Genomic DNA, 26,742 nt, shown 5'->3' on the forward strand with positions numbered 1-26,742 from the left:
AGTGTATTTCTATTTCTGGTACACAAAAACCTATGACATTCACGCCTAATTTGGCATCAGAACTGTAATATATTATAATGCACACAAACTAAGGCACAAATGATGATGCGACACGTCGCCGTCGACGACCTACTCGGACAATACGGATCGTAGCTCGAGCGGGGAGCGTTGGGCTAAACTGTCCTGGGACTGGATGAGGTTCATAACAACGTGGCTGGTTCTCCAGGGGCGAGGGGGTGAATGAACAGATGTGCCAGGTGTGTACCGACGCAAAGCCGCAGCGCAATCTGCCCCGTGCACGTGCAGTCGCACCGGCAAAAAATACCCACGGCCTCTCCGTCGGTCACGCGGTCGCCCGTCTGTCTACACGTCCGTCCGGTCTTTGTCAAAAGATAAAGTTAAAGTTGTTGCATCAAAATTAGACCAGACGTACTGCATTCTGGATGCTCATTTGCTCACATCACTCGTCCCATCACTTTGAGCCCCCACTGCAGTCTCTCATCGCCTCCCCACTGGACGTCTTCTTCTCAGGTATTTTTTTTTTTTACGTTTGGCGAAGCCGTTTAAAAAATAAATAAACAAATAAGTAAGTGAGTGAGTTTTTTTTTCATACATTTTTTCGGGGGGGGGGGGGGGGGTGGCTGGAGCTGCGCTGTCGTCGCTGTAGGACGGACGGCTTTTTACCTCTCCGTTGGCAACCGTGAACGCGTTGTCTAGTGTGGGTTGTGACGAGAGAGCAAATACGGCACAATACAAATGCGCTGATGTAACTATGCTGCAATCACGAGACAGCATGAAAATTAGGCTGTCACCTATTCTGGGAGGCTGCTTGAATAATTGAGTGTGTCCCCCCCCCCCCCCCCCCCCCCCCCCCCCCCCCCCCCCCCCCCCCCCCCTCCCTAAATGTTGTGTGGGTGTTATGTAGGGTAATATGGCATTTCTGATTACAGTCATTTATCAACGTCTTTCTTTATTGTTGGAACGGACACATTTAATAGAGCATCGCGGTATCGAGCTGTTTGGGGCCCGACGTGGTGATATTATTTATTTTGAGAGTATAAAGTGACAATTGGCTGATCTTGTTTTTAAATGCGGTTTGAAAATAATTATTTTTTCACGGTCCCTTTTGTGTCTCCGTGAGTGTACACTTTTACAATCCAGCGGTTTGTAAAAGCACCGCTACATGTGGTACCTCAGTTGGACGCTCTACACACACACACACACACACAGACACACACACACACACACAATCTGACAAGGCACTTCATTAGCCGAGGACCTGAATGCCAGATATGTCTGTGCACTCTGGATAATAAGCTCTGCACAAAAGCTCTCCTTTTCCTGACTCCAAAGGGGTCGCGCACACACACACACACACACACACACACACACACACGATGTTACCAATTCGGCTCGGGAAACGGACCAAGAAGCGGAATCCCTGCACGGGAAGTTGACAGCGCCGTCGCCACTCAAACTAGTTTGAACTCCAGGGAATGGTCCACCTCGGAGGAGGAGACACCTCCAGGGATAATTGCCAGTTCTGCTTCCACCTCGCTCCCCTTCCACCTCCACGGGAGAACAATTGTTCTCTGTAATTACCCGGACGGGGGCCCGCAAGTACAGCGATGTCCCTCCAATCCGCCATATCTCATTGCTTTGAGGGTTAAACCATTGAGAAGTTGGATTTGGGTTAACTTTACTGTAGATTACCAACATCCACAGGAGATAAATCACCTTTTTTCCGTCCGATATTGGGTTAAATTTTATGTGGCTGCACAGTGGACCGATTCAGTGTTTTGGTGGCTTTTGTAACCGCGCATTGATTTATTGTTATATTATGTCATTAAAGTCTTATGAAGTGTGCCTTTTTTGATGAGGCGCTGACCTCGCCGTCCCCGCTGTTTATTAACCGAGAGCCACAGTGGGCTGAGCCCTGAATTTAACAACCGTTTGGGGTCCTCGTCTTCAAGGCAAAGCTCCAGTAGTAATTATGCTCCGAGGTCGGGAAGACGCGTCGCTCTTTGTGTGTGTGTGTGTGTGTGTGTGTGTGTGTGTGTGTGTGTGTGTGTGTGTGTGTGTGAAGTGTTGTATTCATCAGCTTCTCCGCACGCAGCAGGTTTTTAGTTTTCACTTTTTTCTTTTTTTGTTTATTGCCATTCCGGGCTTGCAGACTTACACATAGCAATCAGATGCAGGATGACATCATGGTGTTTTTTTTTTTTGCCGTAGTACATTGGACACACTACTTATCGGGACGTACTAAATCCTTTATTTATTTATTTATTATTTGTGTGTTTTTAAAGCAGATGGACCGTCGCTGGAAATATTTTAAGAGCTGATCTTGATACTGCTCGGGGGGGGGGGGGGGGGGGGGGGCCTCGCCGAAATGTGCCATGTGTTGATATATTTTAAGAATTCAAAATATCTGGTCCGAAGAAACAACTTATTTTCAGGTCATTCTCGTGCCTGAAAACATGATTAAGTGGATTTATTTGAATGTTGGATGCACATCATTTCTTTAAGCGAGTAGATTTCATATTAATTCATCCTAATTTGTAAAAATCCATGTTGGAGGGAATCCTTAAACTGCCGCGAATGTCTTTTTCATAAACATCATCATTCACTTTTTTTGCAGAATATTCCTAAAGCAGCAGCATGTGGCAACTAGATGTTGCTCTGGGTTCAATTAAACCCGCATAAAATTATATTTACGGTCATTTTTATCACCTCGTGAAGCTCTTTTCAGCAGATTGGAGCACATCGACATTAATTCGGCCACGTTGTGACTCTCCTTTTAGCTCCGTTTTTGGTCTCCACCGACTCTCGACGGATATTTCTGACACACAAGCTGCTAAATGATCCGCTGTGTCATTGCCATTGATTGGAAAGTGAATAGCTGTATCTAAAAAAGAATAATTAACAGACTTTCTGCAACAACAAAATATTGTTTTCTTCCAAGTAACACGTATCAAACATGTCACATGTCAATGAACCCATTACGTCGCCCACTCTCTGTCAAATCAGATATCGTTGTGACCATTAGCGTCGCAACTGAAATAGTCGTCGTTGGATATTGTCGTCTGACTTTAGTTGCATCTACACTTTGACGGAGGGATCAAGTGGCTGCGTGCTCGGGAGGAGATTACAACCATCAGTCGTCGGTGTGTGTGTGTGTGTGTGTGTGTGTCGCAGGGCGGACAGATCCGGGCTTCACGCCTCCCCGGTGATGTTGCTGGCAGGAGGGAGGGAGGGTGGGGTGGGGGGGGGGGGGCCCAACGCAAGCCAAAGCCCTGGCTGGCAGTACCACATTAAAGCTGAACCCACACACCCAGAGTCACATCAGAAGACACTCCCCCGGAGCTCACGGCGTATTGATTTGAGGATCCAACACTTGAGATGTGGAATCTCGGGGTGGCTCATAATCAGTGTTTGACTCGCCTTGATGTCGCGGTGATCAAGGCGTTGATGAATATCGCATGAGTTTTATTTGAACACCTTGCGAGATGTGTCTTTGAGATGTCTCTTTAGACCCTCCTCCCCCCCCCCCCACACACACACACACACACACACACAGTCCTTAAAGGAACAGTCACCCCTTAAACCTGATGATTCTTATTCCCGTGGATAGGCTGCCACTTCCAGACCTTCTGGAGCAATTATATCGCCATCTTCAGACGTAGCATTTGGTTAGAGAAATATGGATTCCAATTTTCAGTCGGTAACGATGCGATGCAAGTACGCTGTGTATTGGGAGCGGCATGAAACCGTTAGTGCTCGCTACACTTAAGGAAATAAAGGCGTCTGAAATTTCTTTATGTTGGTAAATCAGTTTTAAATTGAAGAAATAAGTTAATTAAGTTAATAATAAAAAAAGTTCTTTATTCTTTAATGTTCAAGCTCTTTCCGAAGGTCGGTGAAAGACATTCGGTGAAGTGGGTCGATTTCCTTTATGTAAAGAGGTGATTACAGAACGTCTGCTTGGCTTTCCGTTCTCACTTAAATACATTTCTGTTTTCATCTTCGATCCCGGTAAGGTCAAGAAACATATTTGTCTCTAAAAGGAGAGATTGCATTTGTCAGCTTTAAAAAAATACCCTCTTTTTACATGATTTCGTTCCAGGAAACGCACAATCTCTTCTTAGGGTCGGCTTACATATATAATGGAATAACAGAGATACTTATATCCTTTAAAAGTGTACATCACACTGAACAAACAAATATGTGTGTCGTGTCTGTGTGTTCATGTCTGACTGAGTTATTATTTATGCAAATTGCGGCTGGAAAATGAAATTATTTCTAGTCATACTGTAGGACATGTCATATCGATTTAGTAACGTTATATATATTGTAATACCTTATATTTTCTGTTCATTCAGAAATCAAGAGTCTATTAAAAATAATTGCTTTGATATTAGTTTTTTTATCATTTTATGAAAAAACTTCTGTACATCTTTGTTAAATGCATGCACCCAAATACCGAGTAATTAGATTAAAACAATAATACTGGAGCAGATCCTTTATCAATTCAGATGTTTTTAATAATTAGAGTTGTTGTTGCATATTTTATTATCGCCCGGGGTCCCAAGGGAAAGCGGAGGTGAAGGTACCTCAACTGCCTCCTCATTGCTTCTTATGCGACTGTCGACCGTGTTGGTGAGCGGGCCAAGTAGATACTCAAGAAGAAGAGAGGAATAAAGTTTAAGATTGATTAAGAGCGTTAATAAGGACTATAGAGGACTATATACTCCTAGATAATAATCAACTAAAGAACCGACTGGGAGATGCTACACCGATGAATTTGGTAGGTAGCGATCACTTCATAAATATCTGTGAGTTTTATTCTTTTTTCTTTCTCTACGTTAACATTGCTAAAAACAACCTTTCCCTCTTTTGGTATTAAAGAATACAACCCGTGACACGGAGCTTTTAGGAGGGCGTCTGCCTGGGGGGGGGGGGGCAATCGCAGCGTGTGAAACAGCATTCTCACGTCTCGGTCTTAAAACAGTGGTGGTATTTCGCAATCACGGCCGTTCTCCTCTTAACATAAAGCCCGAAAGCCCATTCTGAACCATTGTTCTGTTAACATTAAGGTCAGATAGAAATTGAATGAATAATGCATTTTTCTATCGAACGAGGGAGGTACACTGAAGAATTAAGGGGGGGGGGGGACGACTCTCTCTTTGCAAAGTGTGATTTAAAGGCGGCCAAGAAGTGAGCAAGAGATGGATTGCAGCTATAAGGCCGGCGCGGCGTGCGATGCATGTGTAGCGGTGGCAGAGCAGCGAGGATGACATCTTAACTAGCTCGGCTCTTGGTAATGCACCACTTAGCCGATGCATCGTCAGGGTTTTTTTTTTAATAGTTTTTTTAAAACTTTACTTAATCGAAGCGGTTCCACGGAGCAACCTGAATAGCGAGAAAAGTCGTCGCTCTCGGGGGAACAAAAGAGTCAGACGGCACTTACGTTTTACAGGTGCCAAAATATGTTGTGTGCGGTCGGGGCAACAAAACAAATTGTACGCAATTATTGTCTTTTCTTTTCTCTTGTTATTGTGTCCATCTTTTTTTTTTCGTCATTCACCTGGCTGACAAAAAAAAAAAAAAAAGGTGCCTCTCCTCCTGCCTTTTAAGATGCCATTCAGTTATCGTTACGACGCTGACATAAATGATCATAAACCACGCAGCGGAAAAAACAAATCGGCAGCACGCGCTGGCTCCGAGGAACGGAAGAAGAGTTATTGTGATGTATAGACGTATTATGTAGACGTATTTCCAGCATCCAGCTGATCCCACATCAGCAGAACAACATCGTTTGACTCTCTGAAATCTGTTTTATGATGCGATAACAACGATGGACTCGGTTCCGTTGAGTTCAGTTCATTTTCACCACGTCCAGCGACATTTTTTTTGTTGCTGAGGCTCTTAAAAATGTTCTCTTTATGACCCAAAGACACATTTTATTATATTAATTTATTAGCCCTCATTACCGTAAGTGATTACTTAAAAGTATGAACTCTATATCTCTGCAACCTGGTCTTGGTGAAGTTAGAGTATGAGACATTGTGGAAAATTGGTGGCAGCAACCAGGTGGAGATTTTTATAAAAATTAGGAGAATTATTATTTTATTATTTTTCTCCCCATATATTTCAATTAAAACTATGGTTACCATGTTATATACCTGAAAATGTACAGTAATAAATCAAATTGTAATAGGTGACCTAAAATACTTGACCTAAGAATATATATATATATATATATATATATATATATATATATATATATATATGGTGTTATAGTATTATATAGATGGGTATTTAAAGTAGTTAAATACCAATGACTCCCAATGAACTTGGCTTACGTCTATATATATATATTTTTTTTAATGTATTATATATATATATATATATACTGTATATATATATATATTAATGTATTATATATATATATATAATACAGTTATAACTATATATATATATATATATATTAATTTATTATATATATATATATAATAAATAAATAAATAAAAAATGTATATATAGACGTAAGCCAAGTTCATTGGGAGAGATTAACTACTTTAAATACCTATTTATAAATAATATAATAAAAGAAATAGAGTATATATATATATATTTACTGTATTTCTTTTTTAAAGTATTTATTATATATACAGTATATATATATATTAATTTATTATATATATATATATATATATTTAATATTATTTATTATATAAATATATATATTTTTTTCTTTTCTTTTATACATATATATATATATATATTTATGTATATTTATACACTAAAGCCCAAAGAAACTTTTGCCGGAACTATTTTTCAAGGAACTAAAAGGCCCTTTCAGCCCATTGTTGTTTCTCTTGTCCTAATTGTTCATAATCAATACTGGAGTAAATCCTAGTTTTATGAATGAAGTTAAAGCCCTAATCAGCCACGGTCATCCCTGCAAAACCCCCGAAGTTTCTTGTGCTTGCAGAAAGTAGTACCCCCAGACCATGGCCTCTTTTGGAGGGTGTAAAATGTCCCAGGAAACTTAATTTAGACCACGGTCCCGGTGGTCAAAAAAAAGCAATGAGTTTTTAAAAGGTTCCTGTGGTAGAAAAGAGGCTCAACCACAGCCGGTTCCTGGGAGATAAAAAAAAATAAAATAAAAAATAAAAACCTTTCCAAGGCTCCATTTGTTTTTTCTCTTCTTAAAAAAAAAAAGCCCTCGTGTATTTTTGGAACAGCCGAGACAGAGACGGACACAGCCGAGGCCGACCGCCGCTCTCTTTTCAAGTGCTTCGTGTACTGTCGGGGAAAAGAAGAAAAGAAAGACCGGGACGCGCTCTGCTTCTAGTGTTGTCTTTGGACCGAGAGAGGAGGCCAGCAGCCGAAGGCGAGCAGGCCAGATAGGGTTTTTTTTTTCTTCTTTACGAGAAGCCGATACTTTTGACGACTTTGTTTTAAAATGCGTTCGAAACGTCACCGACACGACTGAGGACATGTGGAGTGTATCAAAAAAGAAAATCTCTGCTCTGTTATTTTTTTTTAAAGTAATTTAGTTTTGTCTGAGCGACTGCCAGCCCTCTTTTTTTATTCTGGCGCCAGGCAACTATTTCCCACGGCATTGGACGCATTCCTGATTTGACCATCGGCCGCTGCCAGCACCGACTGCAGAGAGTTCACTTTGAATTCCCCGTTTTTTTTTTCATAGAGCGCTCGAGTCGAGATGTCCTCGTGCAAACAGTCCCAAAAAAACTACAAGCCACGGCCAAATGAAGGGGATTGATGTTCGGCTGTCTTTTGAGCAGCATCGTGCCAGCCGGTGACAAACAACCCCGGTGACTCGTCGTCACGGCGGCGGTTCCTCGGCGAATGTCGGGAGTCGCCTCTCGGAGCAGAAACAAATGAGAACACACTCGTCTTGGCTTTTTTTGTTGATATGGCGCAGCGAGAAAGGGCCGTACGAATCGTACGACGCGTCGGTTTCAGGGTCGTCGGCGTCGTGCATTCTCGCTTCTCGCTGTTACGTGGCGTTCAGGGACACTTGAAGATCAAGAAGCCGTTGGTATTGTTATGAGTATCGTGCAAAAACAAAAAATAATCTGCAACCGAGCATGCTAACGAGCATGCTCGCTAGCATGCAACATCGCTATCAAATGATGCAATTGCTTCCACAGAGAACAATAACAAAAGATTTAACATATATATATATATATATTTTGACAGAGCGTTTTATACGATCTTTTATTTTAAAATTGCCAGTCGGCCTACACAAATTGAACATTTCCAAATTTGTAGTTTAGAAAAAGCTCACCAAAATAAAACAATATAACACACCTACTCAAGTAACTCAAGTAAACGGTGAGTTCAGGGTCCCCGAGGCACGGCTTGGACCGTGCTGCTGTTTTTTTGTTTTTTTAACCAAAAATACCAGCCAACCGGCTCAAGGGGGGAAGCCTCATAAATCAAAAGTGTGTTCATGAAATTCATGAAGTTCCATCACATCTCAGGCCGAGCTACTTCATCACGGAGGAGCTTTCTTTTTGTTTGAACCAAAAAAATACAGCTGAAAAAAGTTGATTGCGTTTAGCTCGCTTCTCTCAGAAGAAGTGCATGCAAATCTATAATCTGGCAGTTTGTGTGTGTGTGTGTGTGTGTGTGTGTGCATTGTTTTCTTGTGTGATGTCCATTTTCCTCTCTCTGGCAGTCTGAACTGAAGTTGAAGCAGATCCCTGTCCAAGTGATTAAAGACTTGCACACACACACACGCACACACACACACACACACACACGCTGAGACACGGTCTGGCTGTGATAGAGAAAGCGCTTCAGATCGCATACATCACACACATTTTAAGTTATGTGAATCGCACATTCCCCTCACTTCAATGCAGATTAGTATCCCGCAAGGTTATCACAGTTTGCACACACACACACACACACACCTACTAATAAACACATGCACTGGGGGCCAGGGAAACATTTGCAAGACACCTTTAACATGCAAATGTACTGTCTAAACACTCATCATGTCCCGCTGTTACACCGCCTCTGTAATCTGTCTTCCTGCCCTGAACCATCTCTCTCACACACACACACACACACACACACACACAAACACACATAAATACGCGTACACACATATTTCACTACCACTGTCTGATAGATAAACTTGACATGGTCATTTAAAAGAAACATTGATGCATAAACAGCCGCCACTGTCTATTTTAAGGCCGGTGGCACAAAACTGTCGCTGGATAAAAGTTAAAAATAATATTCCCTTTTTTTTTTTTTTTTTTGTTCTTTTGAAATTACTTTGTAGTCACGGCAATGGGGGGGGGGGGATAACAGGAAAACAAACGTGCTTTAAACGGTGGGTCGTGTTTGATTTTTTAAAAATGCAGCAACCGTCAAACGACAAAATAATCGCTGGTTATGCAAATACCTGGAAGGGGGGGGGGGGGGGGGGGGGGGGGGGGGGGGGGGGGGGGGGGGGGGCACATTCTTTTGGGTTTTATACCTTTTTTTTTCAGTCACATTTCAAGCTTCAGTCGCCTTCAGATCTGATACGACGTGCTGAGCATCCGAGAAATCAGGTCTCGCTCGAACGTGGGGGCGAAACTGCCGCCGAAAAACGACTCGCTCGTCTCGTCGCTCGGGATTAAAACGTGGTCATCTGTCAGGAAGTCGTGTGCAGCCATGGAAACCGTTCCTGAAGTTCACCTCCGCTTGTCTTCAGATGAGTGAACAGGAATCCAAAATCAGCTTGTTAGGTGTGTGTGTGTGTGTGTGTTTGTGTTTGAAGGGGCGGCCATGCAGCTGCTAGAGTCTGTGTGTGTGTGTGTGTGTGTGTGTGTGTGAGTGAATGTGGCATGTGACATTTATTTGAGCCCCCATCATGCATTTAGGAGTGAATGCATGATGGGGTGGTGCGCGCGTGCATTCCTCAGTTCACGCGTGTCGAGTGCTCGCGGACGCGATGGTCGAGACCCGACAGGACGTGGCGTTGCTATCCCCCCCCCCCCCCGCCCCCCACACACACACACACACACACCGTTTAGTTTTAAGGACTTTTCTTCCCCCTCTTGACTGAACAAAGTTCTCATGGAAGGCGACAAGAGGACGCGATGCCGCCACAAAGTGATTTCCCCGCTTTGCTGTCACTTTAAAGTGATATGCTACTTGTCGCCCAGTCAATTCCCCGCAACCTGTGACAGATGGGAATTGGCCCGGGCTGAGGCGCCGCTGGAAAATGGGTTGTTTCTTTTCCAGTTGAGCGCCAAGAGCAAGTGACTTGGAGAGGGAATCGGAATCAGGTGGAGTTTAGATTGTTTTGAAGCGGTTATAACGGTGGTTCCCGGCGGCCTCGCTGCGTGGTTCGCACGCCGTTCGGGGGGGAAGCGTGAAGCGGACACCGTTCGGGGGGGAAGCGTGAAGCGGACGCCGTTCGGGGGGGAAGCGTGAAGCGGACGCCGTTCGGGGGGGAAGCGTGAAGCAGACGCCGTTCGGGGGGGAAGCGTGAAGCAGACGCCGTTCGGGGGGGAAGCGTGAAGCGGACGCCGTTCAGGGGGGAAGCGTGAAGGGGACGCCGTTCAGGGGGGAAGCGTGAAGCGGACGCCGTTCGGGGGGGAAGCGTGAAGCGGACGCCGTTCGGGGGGGAAGCGTGAAGGGGACGCCGTTCGGGGGGGAAGCGTGAAGCGGACGCCGTTCGGGGGGGAAGCGTGAAGCGGACGCCGTTCGGGGGGGAAGCGTGAAGCGGACGCCGTTCGGGGGGGAAGCGTGAAGCGGACGCCGTTCGGGGGGGAAGCGTGAAGCGGACGCCGTTCGGGGGGGAAGCGTGAAGGGGACGCCGTTCGGGGGGGAAGCGTGAAGCGGACGCCGTTCGGGGGGGAAGCGTGAAGCGGACGCCGTTCGGGGGGGGAAGCGTGAAGGGGACGCCGTTCGGGGGGGAAGCGTGAAGCGGACGCCGTTCGGGGGGGAAGCGTGAAGCGGACGCCGTCGCCGGGTGAGATAAGCTCATCATCGCCTCGTTGTCCGCGGTAACCTCTTACGTCCTCCGGGCCGACGCACTGGTGTGTCTGGAGTTTGACCCCGATGGAGACGGCACATCGGGGAGCGTAGGGCGTTGGGTTTACTCCCAGTGTTTGTTATGGGATGCATGAGCAGGAGCTGCTTTAGAGGAGGAGGAGGAGGAAGAGGAGGAAGAGGAAGGAGAAGAGGAAGAAGAATGAGGAGAGGAAGGAGGAGGAGAGGAAGAAGGAGGAGAGGAAGGAGGAGAAGAAGGAGCAGAGGAAGAAGAAGAAGAAGGATGAGAGGAAGAAGAAGAAGGAGGAGAGGAAGAAGGATAAGAGGAAGGAGGAGAAGGAGGAGAGGAAGTAGGAGGAGGAGAGGAATGAGGAGAAGGAGAGGAAGAGGAGGAGGAGAAGAAGAAGGAGAAGGACAGGAAGGAGAACCCAGTTATACTTAAATGCTATAACAACCGATTCAAAGCCGACCAGTGTGCATCTTCCTGTATTCAGTTTATCTCCTAAAGCAGAACGAGCTGTCGTAATCATAAACGAGTACGGGCGTTCGTTAGAACAAACATATTGAAATATAGTTGTTGTTTTTTTTATACCCGCCCCCCCCCCACCCCGACCCCGACCCACAAAAATATGCATTAATCAACCGATTGTGACCCGAAAAAACACCAACTTCATGCATCACGGGAACGCAAAGAGGTCTGAGGAACGAGGACACAGACGAGTGGGGATATCTAGGCTGAATAATTATTCAAATAAATCTTCCTCTTTATTGTTGAATTAAAGCAGCGAAACAAGTAACCCGTCATAAGTCGAGGTCTCTCTCTCTCTCTCTCTCTCTCTCTCATGTCCCCACCGCCCCCGGAAACAATGGATTAAGAATCACTTTTCTTCTTCTTTTTCTTCTTCTTCTTATTTAAGTGACGGCAGCGATTTTTAAGAAGTAATACGTTTGAAGTAATACACAGCAATCAACGTATAGCCCAATGACTGACAGCGAGATAAAAAAAATCCCTATTCACAAAATGCCGGTCCTGTTTGGTAAACCGTCCTGTTTATTGAATTTATTGCCGATTTCTCGACGCGGGAGCTTTCTGTATTAAAGCAAGTACGATGTGAAAAGACGAAGAGAGAGTCCCCCAAGTCCTCGTTTGCCCTCCAGTTTTACAACGGTGGCGTAGTTTCATCAAACCGCCGCCGTGGTGAAATTACATTCTTCCGCCTGTAGTTCCGCGTCAGTTGAGTATTTTAGCATGATTATACGCTTCAAGCTCTCTCTCTCTCTCTCTCTCTCTCTCTCTCTCTCTGTGTATATATGGCAAGAAGAGAAGGGGATGATTTCAAGCCCAGAAAAACAGATTCTCCTTCCTCCTGTTCCCCCCCTCTCCTTCTCATCCCTTTCCCCCTGTCAGAGTTGCATTGCATTATCTGCTGGAACAGTTCCTCAAGACAACACCCCCCCCCCCCCCCCCCCCCCCCCCCCCCCCCCCCCCCCCCCCCCCCCCCCCCCCCCCCCCCCCCCCCCCCCCCCCCCCCTCCTCCCCACACCCCCTAGTACTTTCCCATCTCCAGTTCCATCCCCCCCCCCCCCTTCCTCCTTTCTCATTGCTCTACACACAGACAAGAAAGCAATTAAAAGGCCATCCAGCCAGATTGTCTGTTTATGCCATCTCGGAGAAGGTTTGTCGGCCGCTGTTATGATTATAGCGCATCGCCGCATTATTACCCAGAATGCTCGCAGGCATGTCTCTCTCTCTCGGCACGCGAGCTGCCACACATGACGGGCGCCCGAGAGCACGAGGCCCTTTTTTTTTTTTTTTTTTCTTTTCTGGACCGGGAGCTATTGTTACGCGAGTTATACATCAGCGCTGTCTCACCCTTTTGTTACACTCCCTCTCTCTCAGAAAGTGCTACTGCCAGGTTTTGACAAAAGGCTTCAGTTGTGGCCACTCGAGGGAGGACTATTATTCATTCACTGTGACTGCTGAGAGCAATGTATCGACACGCCGCACGTCAATGAACGGGACTTTATTAAGGAAATAATTAAGTGGGCACGTTCCCTGCTTTTGGTAATTGCAGCGGTTTCCAGTATTTCCCAATATAGGAGTTCATTGGGGGTTTGAAAGCGTATGTATTGGACGAGTCGTCTCTGGTTGGTGACGAGGGGATAAAAAAAGTTTCTCTTAGACATCCGCTCTGCAATTAAACGACACATGAAGATACATGTACATACAATCATGCACCCCCCCCCCCCCCCGACTGAGTATGAATTATGGTCTTGAAATATCATTACTTTGAAGCAGAGACTTTGACAGCAGAAGCCAACGGCACTTCTCGGGCCGCGCTTTTGCCGCACGGGCGCGTTGATGAACCAACCCGTGGATTTTTACGCTTCATATATCACCACGCCCGAAATGTACTGTTAATGGCCTCCTTGTTATGAAAGATTATGTTAGGGCACCGGGGGGGGGGGGACACTGAGATCTACATCTACATGCCAAAGTCCATTAGGCTCACGGCGCCACGTGTCCTCTGGATCGGAAGACAGATGCCGACTCAGCATAAAGTGAGTAATTAAAGATCACTTATAGAAAAGAAGCGCTCCGACCTGACTTGAATCGGAACCCTTTTGTTTTTTTATGGCATGCGGGGGCTTTTAAATTAGTCGGAGTGTACAGTCAGATCACAGCGGGCGGGGGAGCAGTGAGAGAAGGGGGGGGGGGGGGGGTCCGCTCGAAGCAACGAGCTAAGTGCGGTGGAACGGCAAACTCTAAAAAAAATAATGATATAATTGTATATGTTGGAATTGTGACACGTTAGGCGTAACTCAGGAGATACGGCAGCTCGATTCCCCCGGTCCCTATTCGTCAAAGTGTCGTCACCCCCCCACACCCCCATGATGCTCTGCCATCCGTGTGCGAACGGGTGCGTGAATGGGTGAATGTTAACACACTCTATAAACGGATGGGAAGAGGCGTCCTGTTCAACACAAGACCATTTACCACTTACTTGTTCTACCGTTGCTATGGCTACGTACGTAAAGGATGCTAAGTGAACGAGGCGAGTCACCGGTGCTCACGTGGACCCACAAATTGCCTCCGAATGCAGAGCAGGGAGCGCGCTCGCTGCTCCAATGCGAAGGTGTTAGCGAAGGTGTGAAGATGTATTCTATTCATGTTGGTTGTGTTAAAAATAATGGCATTTTTTTTTTTAAAAAGCCCTGAAAACACACGTTCTCAAGCAGTTCAAGAGTGATGCAATATTTCACGAACGCGGTACTTTCTGCCAAAAGTTCGTTCACATAAGGATTTAGCCAAATTAAAATCAGAATATAATGGATTTGTTTTTTGTCACTGTTGGTTAAAGCTGGTCAAAACACATCTTCACCGGACCGATGAAGCAGATGAGCGTAGAGGTTTTCTTTGTGTTTCTATTATGGATAAATACTTGGATTTGAAGATAAAAGTAACCCAATAGTAAATTGTAAAATCAGAAGTAGAACATTTAATAATTCAACAGACTCACCATCATTCTCTGGCATTTGTGAAACAGTTTTATCCGGTAGCCTATTGCGTGTTATTACCATACAAAGTAGTTTTATTTTTATTTTTATTAATGCACAATATGTTTCTACGGGCAGCTGCTTCATGTAAAAAGTAAAAAGCAAAGGATGCGATTATGGAACTCAAAAAGAAGAAGAAGAAAAAATTGATAAATAATCACAGAAAACACCACCCCGTGTTGGATTTAAAAAGGCTGGATTACAAAGCTTCTGTCGGGGGCTCTGCAATTCATTTTGCAGAGCATCAAATCATAACCGGAGGTATCTCGAGACACTTTTTTTTTTAATACCGAGCAGATCACACGATCGCAACCAAAAGGGGCTCAAAGTGAGTCTCTAGAACGTCTCGGAGATATTTCCCGTGACATGTACGCACGTCACATTTCATATCCGTCATATTTTTGTTTATTTCCCCAAACCGCGTTCATCGTTGGTTTGCTCTCGCGTAGCGCGAACATTGGAATTCCATGTGACAGTTTGCCGCGGCTGTGGGAGGAGGTGGTAATAACCTGGTGTTAAATGATACAGGCAGCCGGGCCCAAGTGTGATATTTATAATATTTATATATATATATATATATATATGAAGAAGAGACGTTCACCTTTCAGAGCCCCCCTGTATTTGCTATTCCATGCCAGGCAACAAACCACAGAAGACCTTTCTGGCCTTCTCCGTTGACGTGACACCTGTCAGTCAGGCGTTTGACATATGCCGGGGCCGCCGCTCCGTTGCCTGGCTAACCTTTTGAAGCTGTGGATGCAGTTAATAAAAGGCTGTGCTTTTCTTTTTCTTTTTTTAAAGATTAAAACCTCGAGGGGGGGGAGAAGAAATGCTGATTAGCGTGGCGAAGGGTATGAAAGCCGATTCTCAAACCGGGAAAAGCGACCTGTGTGCACCGAAACTCTCTGATTGCCACCGTGATTATTGAAAGATCTTCGCTTGAAAAGTGTCGCCTCGTGAGAGGGAAGTAAAAACACCGGGAGTAATAAAAAAAAGGGTAGCAGAGCTCCTAACTCATTTTTTTGTGTGACTTGAGGGGGCTTTTGCTAAAGCTCTATTGGATTCCGGTGGAATCCGTGTTGTTGAGATGTAGTGCAGGTCCCTGTAGTTCTACTTTGTACATTATCAGTAGCTTTTCCCCCCCGAAAAACACATAAATAGTGTGCCGGGCCAACACATTCAAATAAGCCCTATTTCATTTCAGACGGAATTTATGATGTGCTGCATTTTCATTTCGGAGACTACTAAGAAGAGGCAGCTAGGTTTGGAGCATTTCAACACTTAAGACTCCCCACCCCCACCCCTCTGAATCAAACTGATTCAACCCCCTTTTTCTGCTCGTAATGCACCAAAGCGGAACACGGTGATGAATCGCATAAGACGTAAATGTGCAGAGTGGTGAGATTTGACACCCTGTGTTGTGTGTGGGCGGCGAAGGGGTCTCCACTCTGTAGCTGGTAATTGTGGTCGTAATGAGTATAATTTTGCAGCCATAGGAGGCACGTGGCTTACATTAGGATATATTATGTCGCTCCCCTATACTTAAGACACTTTCGTCAGGCACTTGACAGCCCGGATTCATATCGGCATAAATACAGATGCGGAGATATCTCCGTGCGATGCAATACGAGCCTTTTCGAAAAAAACATTACGAGGTTCACGAAGGATACAGTGTACAGTCAGATCACAGCGGTATGGTGGGGGCGGGGGAGCAGTAAGAGGAGGAGGAGAACGAGCAAAGAATGGGGAGAGGTGCAGAATAAGAGGATGGATGGAGGGTGGATGATCGGGGAAGACGGAGAGGGAGGGGAAGGTACAGAACACAGCAGAGAGAGACGGAAGGAGGACGAGGGTGACACTAAAAAAGTGGAAGATGTGACGGAGGGACATAAGGGTTTAATAGGTGCAGCCATGGCCTCGCCATAGATCCTCCTGCCTACGCCTGGACGAGGCGCCATCTGTCACCCGCTCATTACATGCGACCACTTCTCCCTGGATGGGCTACACGGTACGGCGTGAACTCGGATCGGCGGTTTCCGGCAATGCACGGGGGGGGGGGGGCCTACGCCCTTCCTCTACTTGCCCACGCCACACAGCTGCTGCCCAGATTTTAAAAGCCTTCCACTTCACGGCGCGCCCGAGCACAACATCTACTTGGAGCTGCTTCAGAAACCTGACACGACACACACACACACACACACACACATATATATGGCACTCGGGGCCTCAGGGCTGAAATCCCACCTGTGCCAAGCGAATTTGAATCAAGCAAATTCCTGAGTTGTTTGTAACCATTTTTTTGGATGAATAATTTCCCCCCGCCAGGTCCGCTGGCCAAGTCTCAAAACAATCATCCCTCCCCTGATTAATGGCTCGCTCGCGTGCCAAACAAGAGGGAGGGGCTTCGCGACTGGAGAATTAGATGAGGATCTGTGGTTGTCTGGGGGGGGGGGGGGGGGCTTTGAAGCAGAGAAGATAAATCAAACTGAGCAACAAAGGTTACTCCCAAGTCTCTTCTGGTGCCATTACATCACCAGGGATCTCCCTGCAGGGGATCCAGGGTCTCCCCTTCAGGGACGGGGGTGGTGACTTTCAATGTTCCGAGTGATCGTGGCGACTGATGGCGGGACGAGAAGAAGTTAAACAGCTGTTCAATGTCACGTGGACCCGAGGGGATAGACAGACACAGGAAAGCACTGGAAAGGAGAGAGTCAACAAGTCTACCAGCAATGTCATTCACCAAAAATAGCAATGGTAAAGAGTCGTCAATAGATAAATAAGTACACAACACGTTATAGAGAGATGGATCCGGATAGATTACGAGAACAAAAGGTTGTCAAACTGTGTGCTTCAGGTGTTCCCACAAGACGTATTATTCCTGTTTATAACAGCTTTGTTTAAAAAAATCCCTATTGATGAAAGGAGACGGTGTATCACACTCGACGTATCACCTTCACCAACCCTCTCTTTAAACGCTTCGTTAAACCTGCGGAAGGAAAGCTTTAAACGCGATATAAGCACCCGCCTTTCCGAAAATCACAATAATCAATGTGAACCGTGCGTCAACGGCAATTTGCAAAGACCTAACAAACGATTTCACCTTTTTAATGTCAATTAACGCAACACGCAGATGGTGACAATAAACAAGCGCAACCGCATGGCCCCCCCGGGGGTACGATACATCCTACCTTGAAAGTCTCGTTGTCTTTTCTTGGATTCCACGCGGCAGCTCGCTTACTTAGCGACACACTGGCGTCAATCCCCGTTGAAGTGTTAATTGGCACATAGACAAATTTAGCTATATGTGAGAAAAAGAAGGTAGAAGGTGAATTTAAACCAATGCTTTGTTCTGTTAAGCCCGATCCGAGGGGATGAACCTTAGACCCCTACCGGAAATGCATTCAACCTGCTGCGCAGAGGAATATCTGGGACAGGAAACTGCTTTGAGGCCTATAAAGGGATGACCTGACTTTGATTTAGTATGCAGCTTTAGTTGTGCTTCTACCCCACAGCTTACGTTTCCGCTCTCCCTATTCTTGGTGTTGCTTTAATCTGGGTGGGGCATGGCTTCTCTTTCTCTGGCTTGGTCTGTTTTGTCGGTCTGATTGTGGTCTTAAAAAAAAAAAAAGATAGAAGAAGTGAGGAGAGGGGAATGACATGGAGGCAGGCGGTTGAAGGTGGTGGAGGGCAGTGAGCGACAGAAGCACAACAAGGAGGAAACGGGGTGGGGGGGGGGGTAAGTGTTTAGTTATGGGTTGAGAGTTGTCAGCGAGACGAAAAGGAGAGAAAAGACGAGGTGAGGTGAGGAGAATGGGGTCTGGACGGGGATAGCGGTGGCTGTTCTGTCAGTCTCTGCACATCGCTTCCTCTCATTACAGTTTCACTCCCTGGCTCGAGCATGCTCTTTGGTCCTCGCCCCACGGCTAGCCCCGCAGCCGGGATTCATTCAGCCCAGCCCTCCTGTCAACACAAGCCCAGCTCAGCAGCTCTGGCCCGAGCATCTGTCAGCCCACACAGTCTCCTGTCAGCCGTCGCCTATTGGGCCAGTCCATATCGGCACAGCACAGCGGGGTAGAAAAAGACTATAATATAGAGCGGCGGAGCATCCATCAAGTGAGCTCGCGGTAGCACGGCAAGGGGACAGCAACCCGAGCATCCATCTCTGGCAGACCCCGCGTAAACCCGGCTCCCCGGGTCTCAGCGGGGAATGATAAACAACGGGCACTTTGTAAAAACCTAGTAAAAAATAATAATAAAAAAATCCATTTAACAAGGCTTTTTATTTCAATGCATCAGCAAATATTTGCTCGCATTCACAAACTGAGAATATGTATTCTGCAGAGGATTACGGGCTCGGGAGAGGATTGCGAACATGGAGATGTTGTTTGTGATATTTAAAAAAAAGGGCAGATGTTTCTTTGCCAAATATACAAATAAATAAAGTCATGCTGGGCTAAATAACGCAGCTGAGATATATACTGCATCATTGTGAGGGTCCACAGACAAGTTAACGCTTCGGATTTTCATTACGAAGCGTTCAACCGGGGCTCGCTGTTCCAATCGAATCGAGACTTGTTGGATGTGCCTTTCACGTTCGTGCCAGCCGTGGACGGCCGAGCTCTTATGTCTCATTCCGGTCCGGCAGAGTACAGACACAGCCCCGAGGACCCCCCGGCCCTGCCTAGACTCACCTTGACAGCTACTCCGCTAGCAGACAGCGAGAGCTACCGGCAGACAACTGCTCCGAGAAGAGATAGGAAGCTCTCTGCTTCCTGGGCAGTCTCTCATTAGTGAGAACAGGAAATAGTGCTCCACTCTCTCTCCGCACCACGGGGGGTTTGGCGGGACTCTCCTTGGAGGCGTGGGGTGAAGACCGACAGAGCAAGAGGGCGAGAGGTCAAGAGGTGGCGATGAAACACAATCTGAAGTGCAGATCAATGAATCGCTCTTTTGATTTCTATTTCATGCTGTCCGCTGTTAACCCCGAGAGTGTTGATGGAGAGATGAGAAGGGAGAAGAAACTTGCGACCAGGAATGGAGGCCCGCGGGTTGGGGGGGGGCGCGGGGTGAGAAAACAAGGGTAGTGAGAAGTGGTGGAGTGGTGAGGCAGAGGTGCGAAGAGATGAGATAGAAAGAGGAGAGTGTCTGGAGAGTCAGAATGTGTCAGTGATTGAAGTCGTGAGCGTGGTGGCATGTACAGCGCCATGTGTTGTGTGTTTATTTATCTATTTCCTTTGACCCATATGGCGCGGCGTATGGGTGACCGCTAACTGAAAGGGAGGCAATACAATTAGGGAACATTTTGGATGATTAACGGTCCCAGTCACCTGTATTTATCCGAGAGCTCACAGAGATGCTTTTGGAGGAGCCCGCCGCACTCACACCACGAGTGCGATTCACAATTAAAGCTGCTTGTCTCACTTACGCAGAGGGGATAATTGGGTGCATCCTACGAATGCGTATTGCATTTCACTCTATTCCCTCCTTCCTTCGTGGCTTGGTAAACGGATGTTTGCCCGGAGATCTTGAGGGCGGCCGCAGGGCAGTTGGAAATCATAGAAGGCTGTTTTTGATATGTTTGTACCCGAAAGCAGAGGATAAACTGAACCCTGTCATGGCTAAGAAGTTGACATCAAAACCACAATACATCTAAATGTCATACTACGCTACACAATGACATTGCTTTAAAAGTAGTGCTGGGGCATCACGTTGTCCTTTGATAGTTTTGGACGTATTGGAATAGAGCGACTCTGTCCACCACTTTGGTCCTGATAAATCATCCGTGGCATCTATTGGATGGTTTGCCATACACTTTGGTACAGATCGTTCATTGTTCCCATAAGCCGAGGACTTGACTTTGTCTCAAGTGACACCCGCAGTTCAAAAGTCTAGGGAAATTATCTCGACACCTGCAGTAATAGATGGATCGGTGCAATTTCCTACAGACTTTCATGATGCCCCGAGGATGAATCCTCACGACTTTAGAGATTCCCTGAACCCCAGTTGTTGACGTCTCAGCAACTTGTTGGATGGATTGTCATGAAATTTGTGAGGGCGCTGGCAAAAGAGCCGAAACATTCCTGGCAAGGCCAATGAGTCTTTGGCTATGGATATGAAAGAATAATGCGTATGTAAATCAGAGGATAATTGTTTTTGAGGTAAATCAACATTTTAGTACAAACACTGAAATGAAATGATGTTATGAGTTATTTCCTTCGGCATAATGACACCAGGCCGATGTGACGTATCTGGTTCTGCCAGCTTCTTGCTAACTGTATACGGCTGTAATAATGGATATGGTCGTCTGTAGTTCATCACTTTTATTATATAATACATCCATGTGCTGTATGCTCTGTGAGGGCCTGTACCGTGGCGATACATAAATAAGTAGGTAAATATTTATAAAAGTATGCATATTTATATTTATCATTTTGGTTAAGGCAATATATACGTCTCAATAGACAATAAATAATATTATGTCATTTTACTGGCGTCTCCTGTATATTTTTTATGAACAATACCGTATGAGGGACATTCCCACAGTGTTGGCTTAAAACTTTTGGATTAATCTAAAGCGCTTAAATTCATAATGATTTGACCTCAGCGACACACAAACAGACTTCTGCTGTCTGACAGACGTGAAAGAGCTTCACCTGGAGGCGAGAGTTCTGGCAAACACATAAAAGGCACATATCCCTCCTTCTGCTTCATAATGATACTGTACCTATGTAAAAGTACCACATAATCCTGCTTTGCGTGTGCGCAGTTTCACTTTATATTATAACGGTTATTGTATCATTGAGTTTCAATACAGGAGAGACAGCGAATTAAATCAAAGGACACAATCATTTAATGACCAGCTGTTGACAAATGTTGATTATATAATCCCCACAGCTGTTTCTCTGGACATTATTACCATATTTTCTTTCAAAGGTTTACTTTATTTTCTATTTTCCTCCGCTGGATTCTATCACAGCAATGGCTGCTCCTTTTCAATTACCCACTTTCGACACAAGTTTAATTTGATCTCAAATCTACTTAAGGAGTTTAGAGTGGAGCATATTTACATATTAATAGCGTGAATAATCTCATTACAATGCACTGAGTAGGAGTGAGCGTGTAGCGATCAGAAAGCATCAGTCAGGCCGCGTTGGCCCCCTCGACACGGCGGAAAGCAACAGCTAGCCTCGTCTCAGGCGTGGGTTGGACAATAGTCTCATTTGTAAATATTAATAAAAGTGGTCACAATTTCAGCCCAAAGATATTTCTATGTTTACCTCAAACTTCAGGATTTCTTTTTAATTAGTAAGGTCATTTTTCCAAATATTAACTCAGTCTTCTACATCATTCAAAATACTCGGTCTTTTTTTAAATAGACAACTGGAAAAAACTAGTGTCACCGTTCTTCACATCCTCCCCCCATTAACTGCACGGTAGGAGACGAGGAAGGAGAGGAAGCTAAGCTTGAGTGACAAACAAACAAGATGCAGCCATCCAGTTGACCGGTTTACTGCAAACACTGTTCAACATGTCAAAGACTGTCTCTGGATTCTGGATTCTGATCCGATCCGCCATACCACCTCCGGGGCGTGGTCATTGTGACCAATGTGAACACACATGGAAAGGAAATACTGTTTTCAGTCATGGGTGATTTACAGCGGGTTAAAGCTCAACATTCATAAAAAAATTACCTACTATGGATTTGAATCATGTGCTTCGTCCGCTTGTTATTCAGTTGTTCACATAGCTCTCCGTCATTAGAAGAAAATGTGTGCGCTCTTAGTTGCGGGGATGTTCTTAACCATCAAGTCACTGGAAAGGAAAAACGGGGATAAACTTGTTCACTTCGCCGCGAGGGAAGAAGAAGTTTGATGTCAAAAAGCGAGTCGATAAATGGCGCGAATTATCTGGACTGCACACAAAGGGGAAGGAACATCAACAGGGACTCAAGCTGTGAATACAAGCCTTCAACAACTCTGACAACCTGATGTCAGAGTTGGATAACAGGCCGGCGTGATTGCACCACCACTTTTGTGCATCACCCGTGGGTCACCTGCCAAACACAGCCTCTCTCGACTGACTTTGCTAATCTACTCTCTTTGTAGCCCGACACACACTCTCCGAAAGCAGCGTGCACATTCCAAAGGCTCGGGGGAGCCGCCGGGAATTTTTTGCATCCCGGGCCGCATCATCACACCGTCGGCTTGCATCGCCGCTGATACCCTTTGTCATTGACTCCGACGTCTCCTCACATTTACATTTATTCATTAGGCAGACGCTCGGCTCGTGTCTTAGCTCGAGCTCGCTTGGCGTAATGTTCTGACAAAATGCAACAAGCAGTAAACAAGAGGATAACCAATGAGTGGGAAGAAGGGGATGAACTGACGATGGGAAATAGAAATTGACTCAACTTTAGACCTCAGAACGCTGAGCTTACTGGACTCTGGACTGCTGGTCAAGTATCAAACACAACACTACTGTGGACCAGTATACCCAGCTCAGGCCCATTGCTTTAAGAAATGATTATGCCTTTAAACCCTTACTTTAAAAGCCTCTCTGTGGGATCGCATAAATGCTGTTATTTGTTTCCTATCGACAAATCCCCACAAGACGACACGGCCTGTTTCTTTTCATGCCTCCTCTGCTCTGGATCCCGACTCACGAGAACCTCCAACTCACTCGTTCTTTTCTGTACCCCCCTGCAGGTGTTACGTGGACGACAAGGTGTCCAAGGTGGCCTGGCTCAATCGATCCAACATCATCTTCGCCGGCCAGGACAAGTGGTCCCTGGACCCCAGAGTAGACCTGGTCACTAAAGGACAGCTGGAGTACAGCCTGCGCATACAAAAGGTACAACTGACCTGCTGACAACCTGTTTACAGAAAACTGATTTTTTCTATTCAGAAATTATGAAACATGACCTAATAAACTGCTTTGACTTTTTTAAGACCTCAGAGTTGTGTTATTTTTTAAATATTCATCCATTCATTTATTTATGCAGCAGGTTGTCAGAATGCTCTGTTTTTAAGTTTCGATGGAAGACTTTCTCCCTGCTTTTCACAACCATATGAACAGATGATGAGACATCATAAATAATAAAGGGGTGTTTTTACATAAAACTAAACTGCTGGCATAACTTAATCCTTAAAGGAATAGTTTAACATCTCGGGAGATATGCTTGTGTGCTCATTAAATGGGTAGCCGGAGGAAGCGTGGTTAGCTTAGCTTAGCATAAAAACATAGAAACGGGGAAACACCTAGCCTGGTTCTATACAAAGATGAAAAAGTTACTCATATTTGAATGGGAAAATATGAGAGGGATATCAATAGTATTCTCCCGAAAATATTGAATTATTCATTGAATTTGGGCACCCCCAAAATACCTTGTGTAACAATAAATCAAGCATTTCAATTAAAAATGAGGCGGCATTTTTGTATTATTATCACAACCATTGATTATCAAAACAGAAAGTTAATTTTTTTCTTTTGAAACAAGTTATAAGTTCATTCATTTAATGCATCGTTTCAAGTCAGAAGAAGAACTTGTGTTTATGAACCCCGGAGCGATCTGAAAATAAAAATAATGTTGCATTCCTTCTTTTTGCAATTATGATAATTCTAGTTAAAATAATAATGCACTATTTATGCAAAACAAAGGAAGACTTGCCGCTCTACAGAAATGTCGTTATGAGACGTATTCAAATAACTTTTTGCATGGTTTGTGTAGGTGGACGTGTATGACGAGGGGTCGTACACTTGTTCCATACAGACGAAGCAGCAGCCCAAGACCTCGCAGGTCTACCTCATTGTTCAAGGTGAGTGGCGCCCAACAAGCACAAGCAACTACCCAGCAGCCAGCTGCATAGACACAAACCTGGAAATCAACACATATTGCTAAACGGAGGCTTACGACACATTTTAAATCATATTCATAATGCATAACGACTCAAGAGTCAGAGGCATGACTGTCCGACAGCACACAAGCAGCATATACAAGCGTCACCACCGCTCTATTATGTAATGCTGAAATGTGTCCCTCTAAGGTTTCTGCAAGGAAAATGTATGAATATGTACTGTGGGGGGGGGCTATATGTCACAAATGCCCGCCTACAGCAACAGAATTTCTTGTTCCAGTTCAAATGAATATTAAGTGCACTTGAAAAGCCTTGAGCGGTAGTTTTCCATTTCAAAGAATAGGAAGTTATTTCTCCTGAATGGAGACGACGGGAAAGTTGAGAGCCAAAGAGAGAGAGAGAGAATGTGCTGTAGGATTCGATCCGAGGCCCGCAGGGTAGAATTTAACTTTTATTTTCTTTCTTGACGAAAACGTTTCCAAAAAAGTTGTCTTTTGGTTTTAAGGGTTTGAAGCTCCTGAGACGGAGGAGACGTATATATAGCATCATCAAAGATTTTCAGTTTTCAACCTTTTTTCTATCGTGCCATTATTGTGACTTAAAATCTGCTGATAGTGATCCCATTCCAGATAAATAATTCACATTTTTTAAAGGTGCATTTTAAGAATCTCACCATTAAATGTCTTACCATGATGACTCACCGATTTACATAATCAAAGCATAACATGCCTCAGTGCGCACTATATTTACCAAGAAATCTGTTGTTTTTGCTGCCTCAACCTCTGACAGTGACGTAGTTGGATGTTGTTTGACCTTTGGACCAAGCTGGGCTGTGTCCGGTCCTTATGCTAAGCTAAGCTATGCAGACGCACACCTATGGGGGCTCTGTAGCCTCTGTGTGTGTGTATATTCAGTATCAGAATATCCCTTCGCCTGCCACTCATTTTACTGTCCCTACTCCTTCCCCTCTCTGGAGATGCAGGCTTTTGACTGTTTGCATTTATTCATTCATCCATCTGTAAACTGTCAGAACACTTTGCCCTTTTAGTTCCCCCCCCCCCTTCCCCCCCTCTGAAATGTTGTGGAATTGCCAGTCAGCGCTCGGGACCCTGAAAGAATAAGAAACAATAACAATACTGAGCTGCGCACCAAGGCCGTTATAGAAAAAAGAGAGTTCATTATCAATCAAAATGTCCTCCGTTGCCTCAATTTCCAAAAATCCCAGCTAGTTTGACAGAAATTGCTCTTAACCCGTCAGAAACGGGGCGCCTGACAGATAAGAGTTCGACACCTGAGTGCTCAAAAATAGCGAGGGTGTGGAGCTATTTATACACTTTGCTTTAAGCTATAAATGCTTCAACTGTCATATGTCCATTATCCCGAGAAGAAATACGGGAGTTGCCGCGCACAGAGTGCTCTTTATGTACAGTGCCAAGCCTCCTATTGCTGCTATCGCTGGCTCGATACACTTCACCACGGTGCATTGTTTCATCAATCAAATGTTGTTTTGTGTTTTAACTGCCCTTTTCATTTTAAAACGACTGACTGTCTTGACGGGAAAGCCCAACCCCAGATAAATACCACGCCAGTGGAGGAAATGCACCAGTGTAATTTCGCCACACGCAATATAGCCGACGAGAGCTCTTCCCATCCGTCTACGAAGTGAAGATAGCCATCCATTAATAGCATTTTTCAAAGGTCAATATGTGAATTGATGCTCCTCTCCTTTGGATCCGTGGTGGCAAATTGCCTCGCTCTTTCCCAGAATCCATTGTGTCCGATTATCCAGCGCTTGATCATTGGAATGTCCCGCGTCCGACTTCCAGAGTTTTTCCGCCCGTCGGCCCCTGTACATCACGGCTAACGCGACAGCGATAGCCAAACATTGATTCTGTGGCTTCCTCTCCCTTGCTATACGTCGTCCCCCTGCTCCGCCTCTCAAAGTCCCCCATTTAATTTAGCTGCCATTGTTACGCTCGTCTTTTGTGTGCGCGCGCCCCGCTCCGTGGGTGTAAATCTTCTCCTTGAGCTTTTCGGTTCAGCGTCTTTTCATCTAAATTGCGGCGCGGTTTTGCCGAAGCCGGAGGTTTCTGCCAATTGCCGCGAATGTGATCGCCGCGCGCTTCGAGAACCGTGACGTGTTTTTTTTTTTTTGTGTCGTATTTTGTGTGTGAGGAAACAACTTAATGCCGAACGCTAAATATAATAACAAGAGAGTCTTGACGCGTAATCCTGCTTCATAAACGATCCACCGCTTATTTAAGCTGGTTGCTTTTGGTCTTTGTTCTACTCCGTGTGTAAG

At 45.3% G+C, this 26,742-nt stretch overlaps 1 protein-coding gene across 1 annotated transcript in view; it reads left to right on the top strand.

Moving 5' to 3' along the window:
- Positions 1–24,484, top strand: part of lsamp (limbic system associated membrane protein) — a 109,261-nt gene extending 84,777 nt beyond the window's left edge. Inside the window, exons 2-3 of the mRNA XM_034549046.1 lie at positions 23,292–23,436; positions 24,314–24,484. Of these exons, the coding sequence (XP_034404937.1) occupies positions 23,292–23,436; positions 24,314–24,484 (316 nt within the window). The remainder of the gene's footprint in view (positions 1–23,291; positions 23,437–24,313) is intronic.
- Positions 24,485–26,742: the final 2,258 nt, after the last annotated feature.

The sequence above is a fragment of the Cyclopterus lumpus genome, chromosome 13, assembly GCF_009769545.1.
Source record: "Cyclopterus lumpus isolate fCycLum1 chromosome 13, fCycLum1.pri, whole genome shotgun sequence".
Taxonomy (NCBI): Eukaryota; Metazoa; Chordata; class Actinopteri; order Perciformes; family Cyclopteridae; genus Cyclopterus; species Cyclopterus lumpus.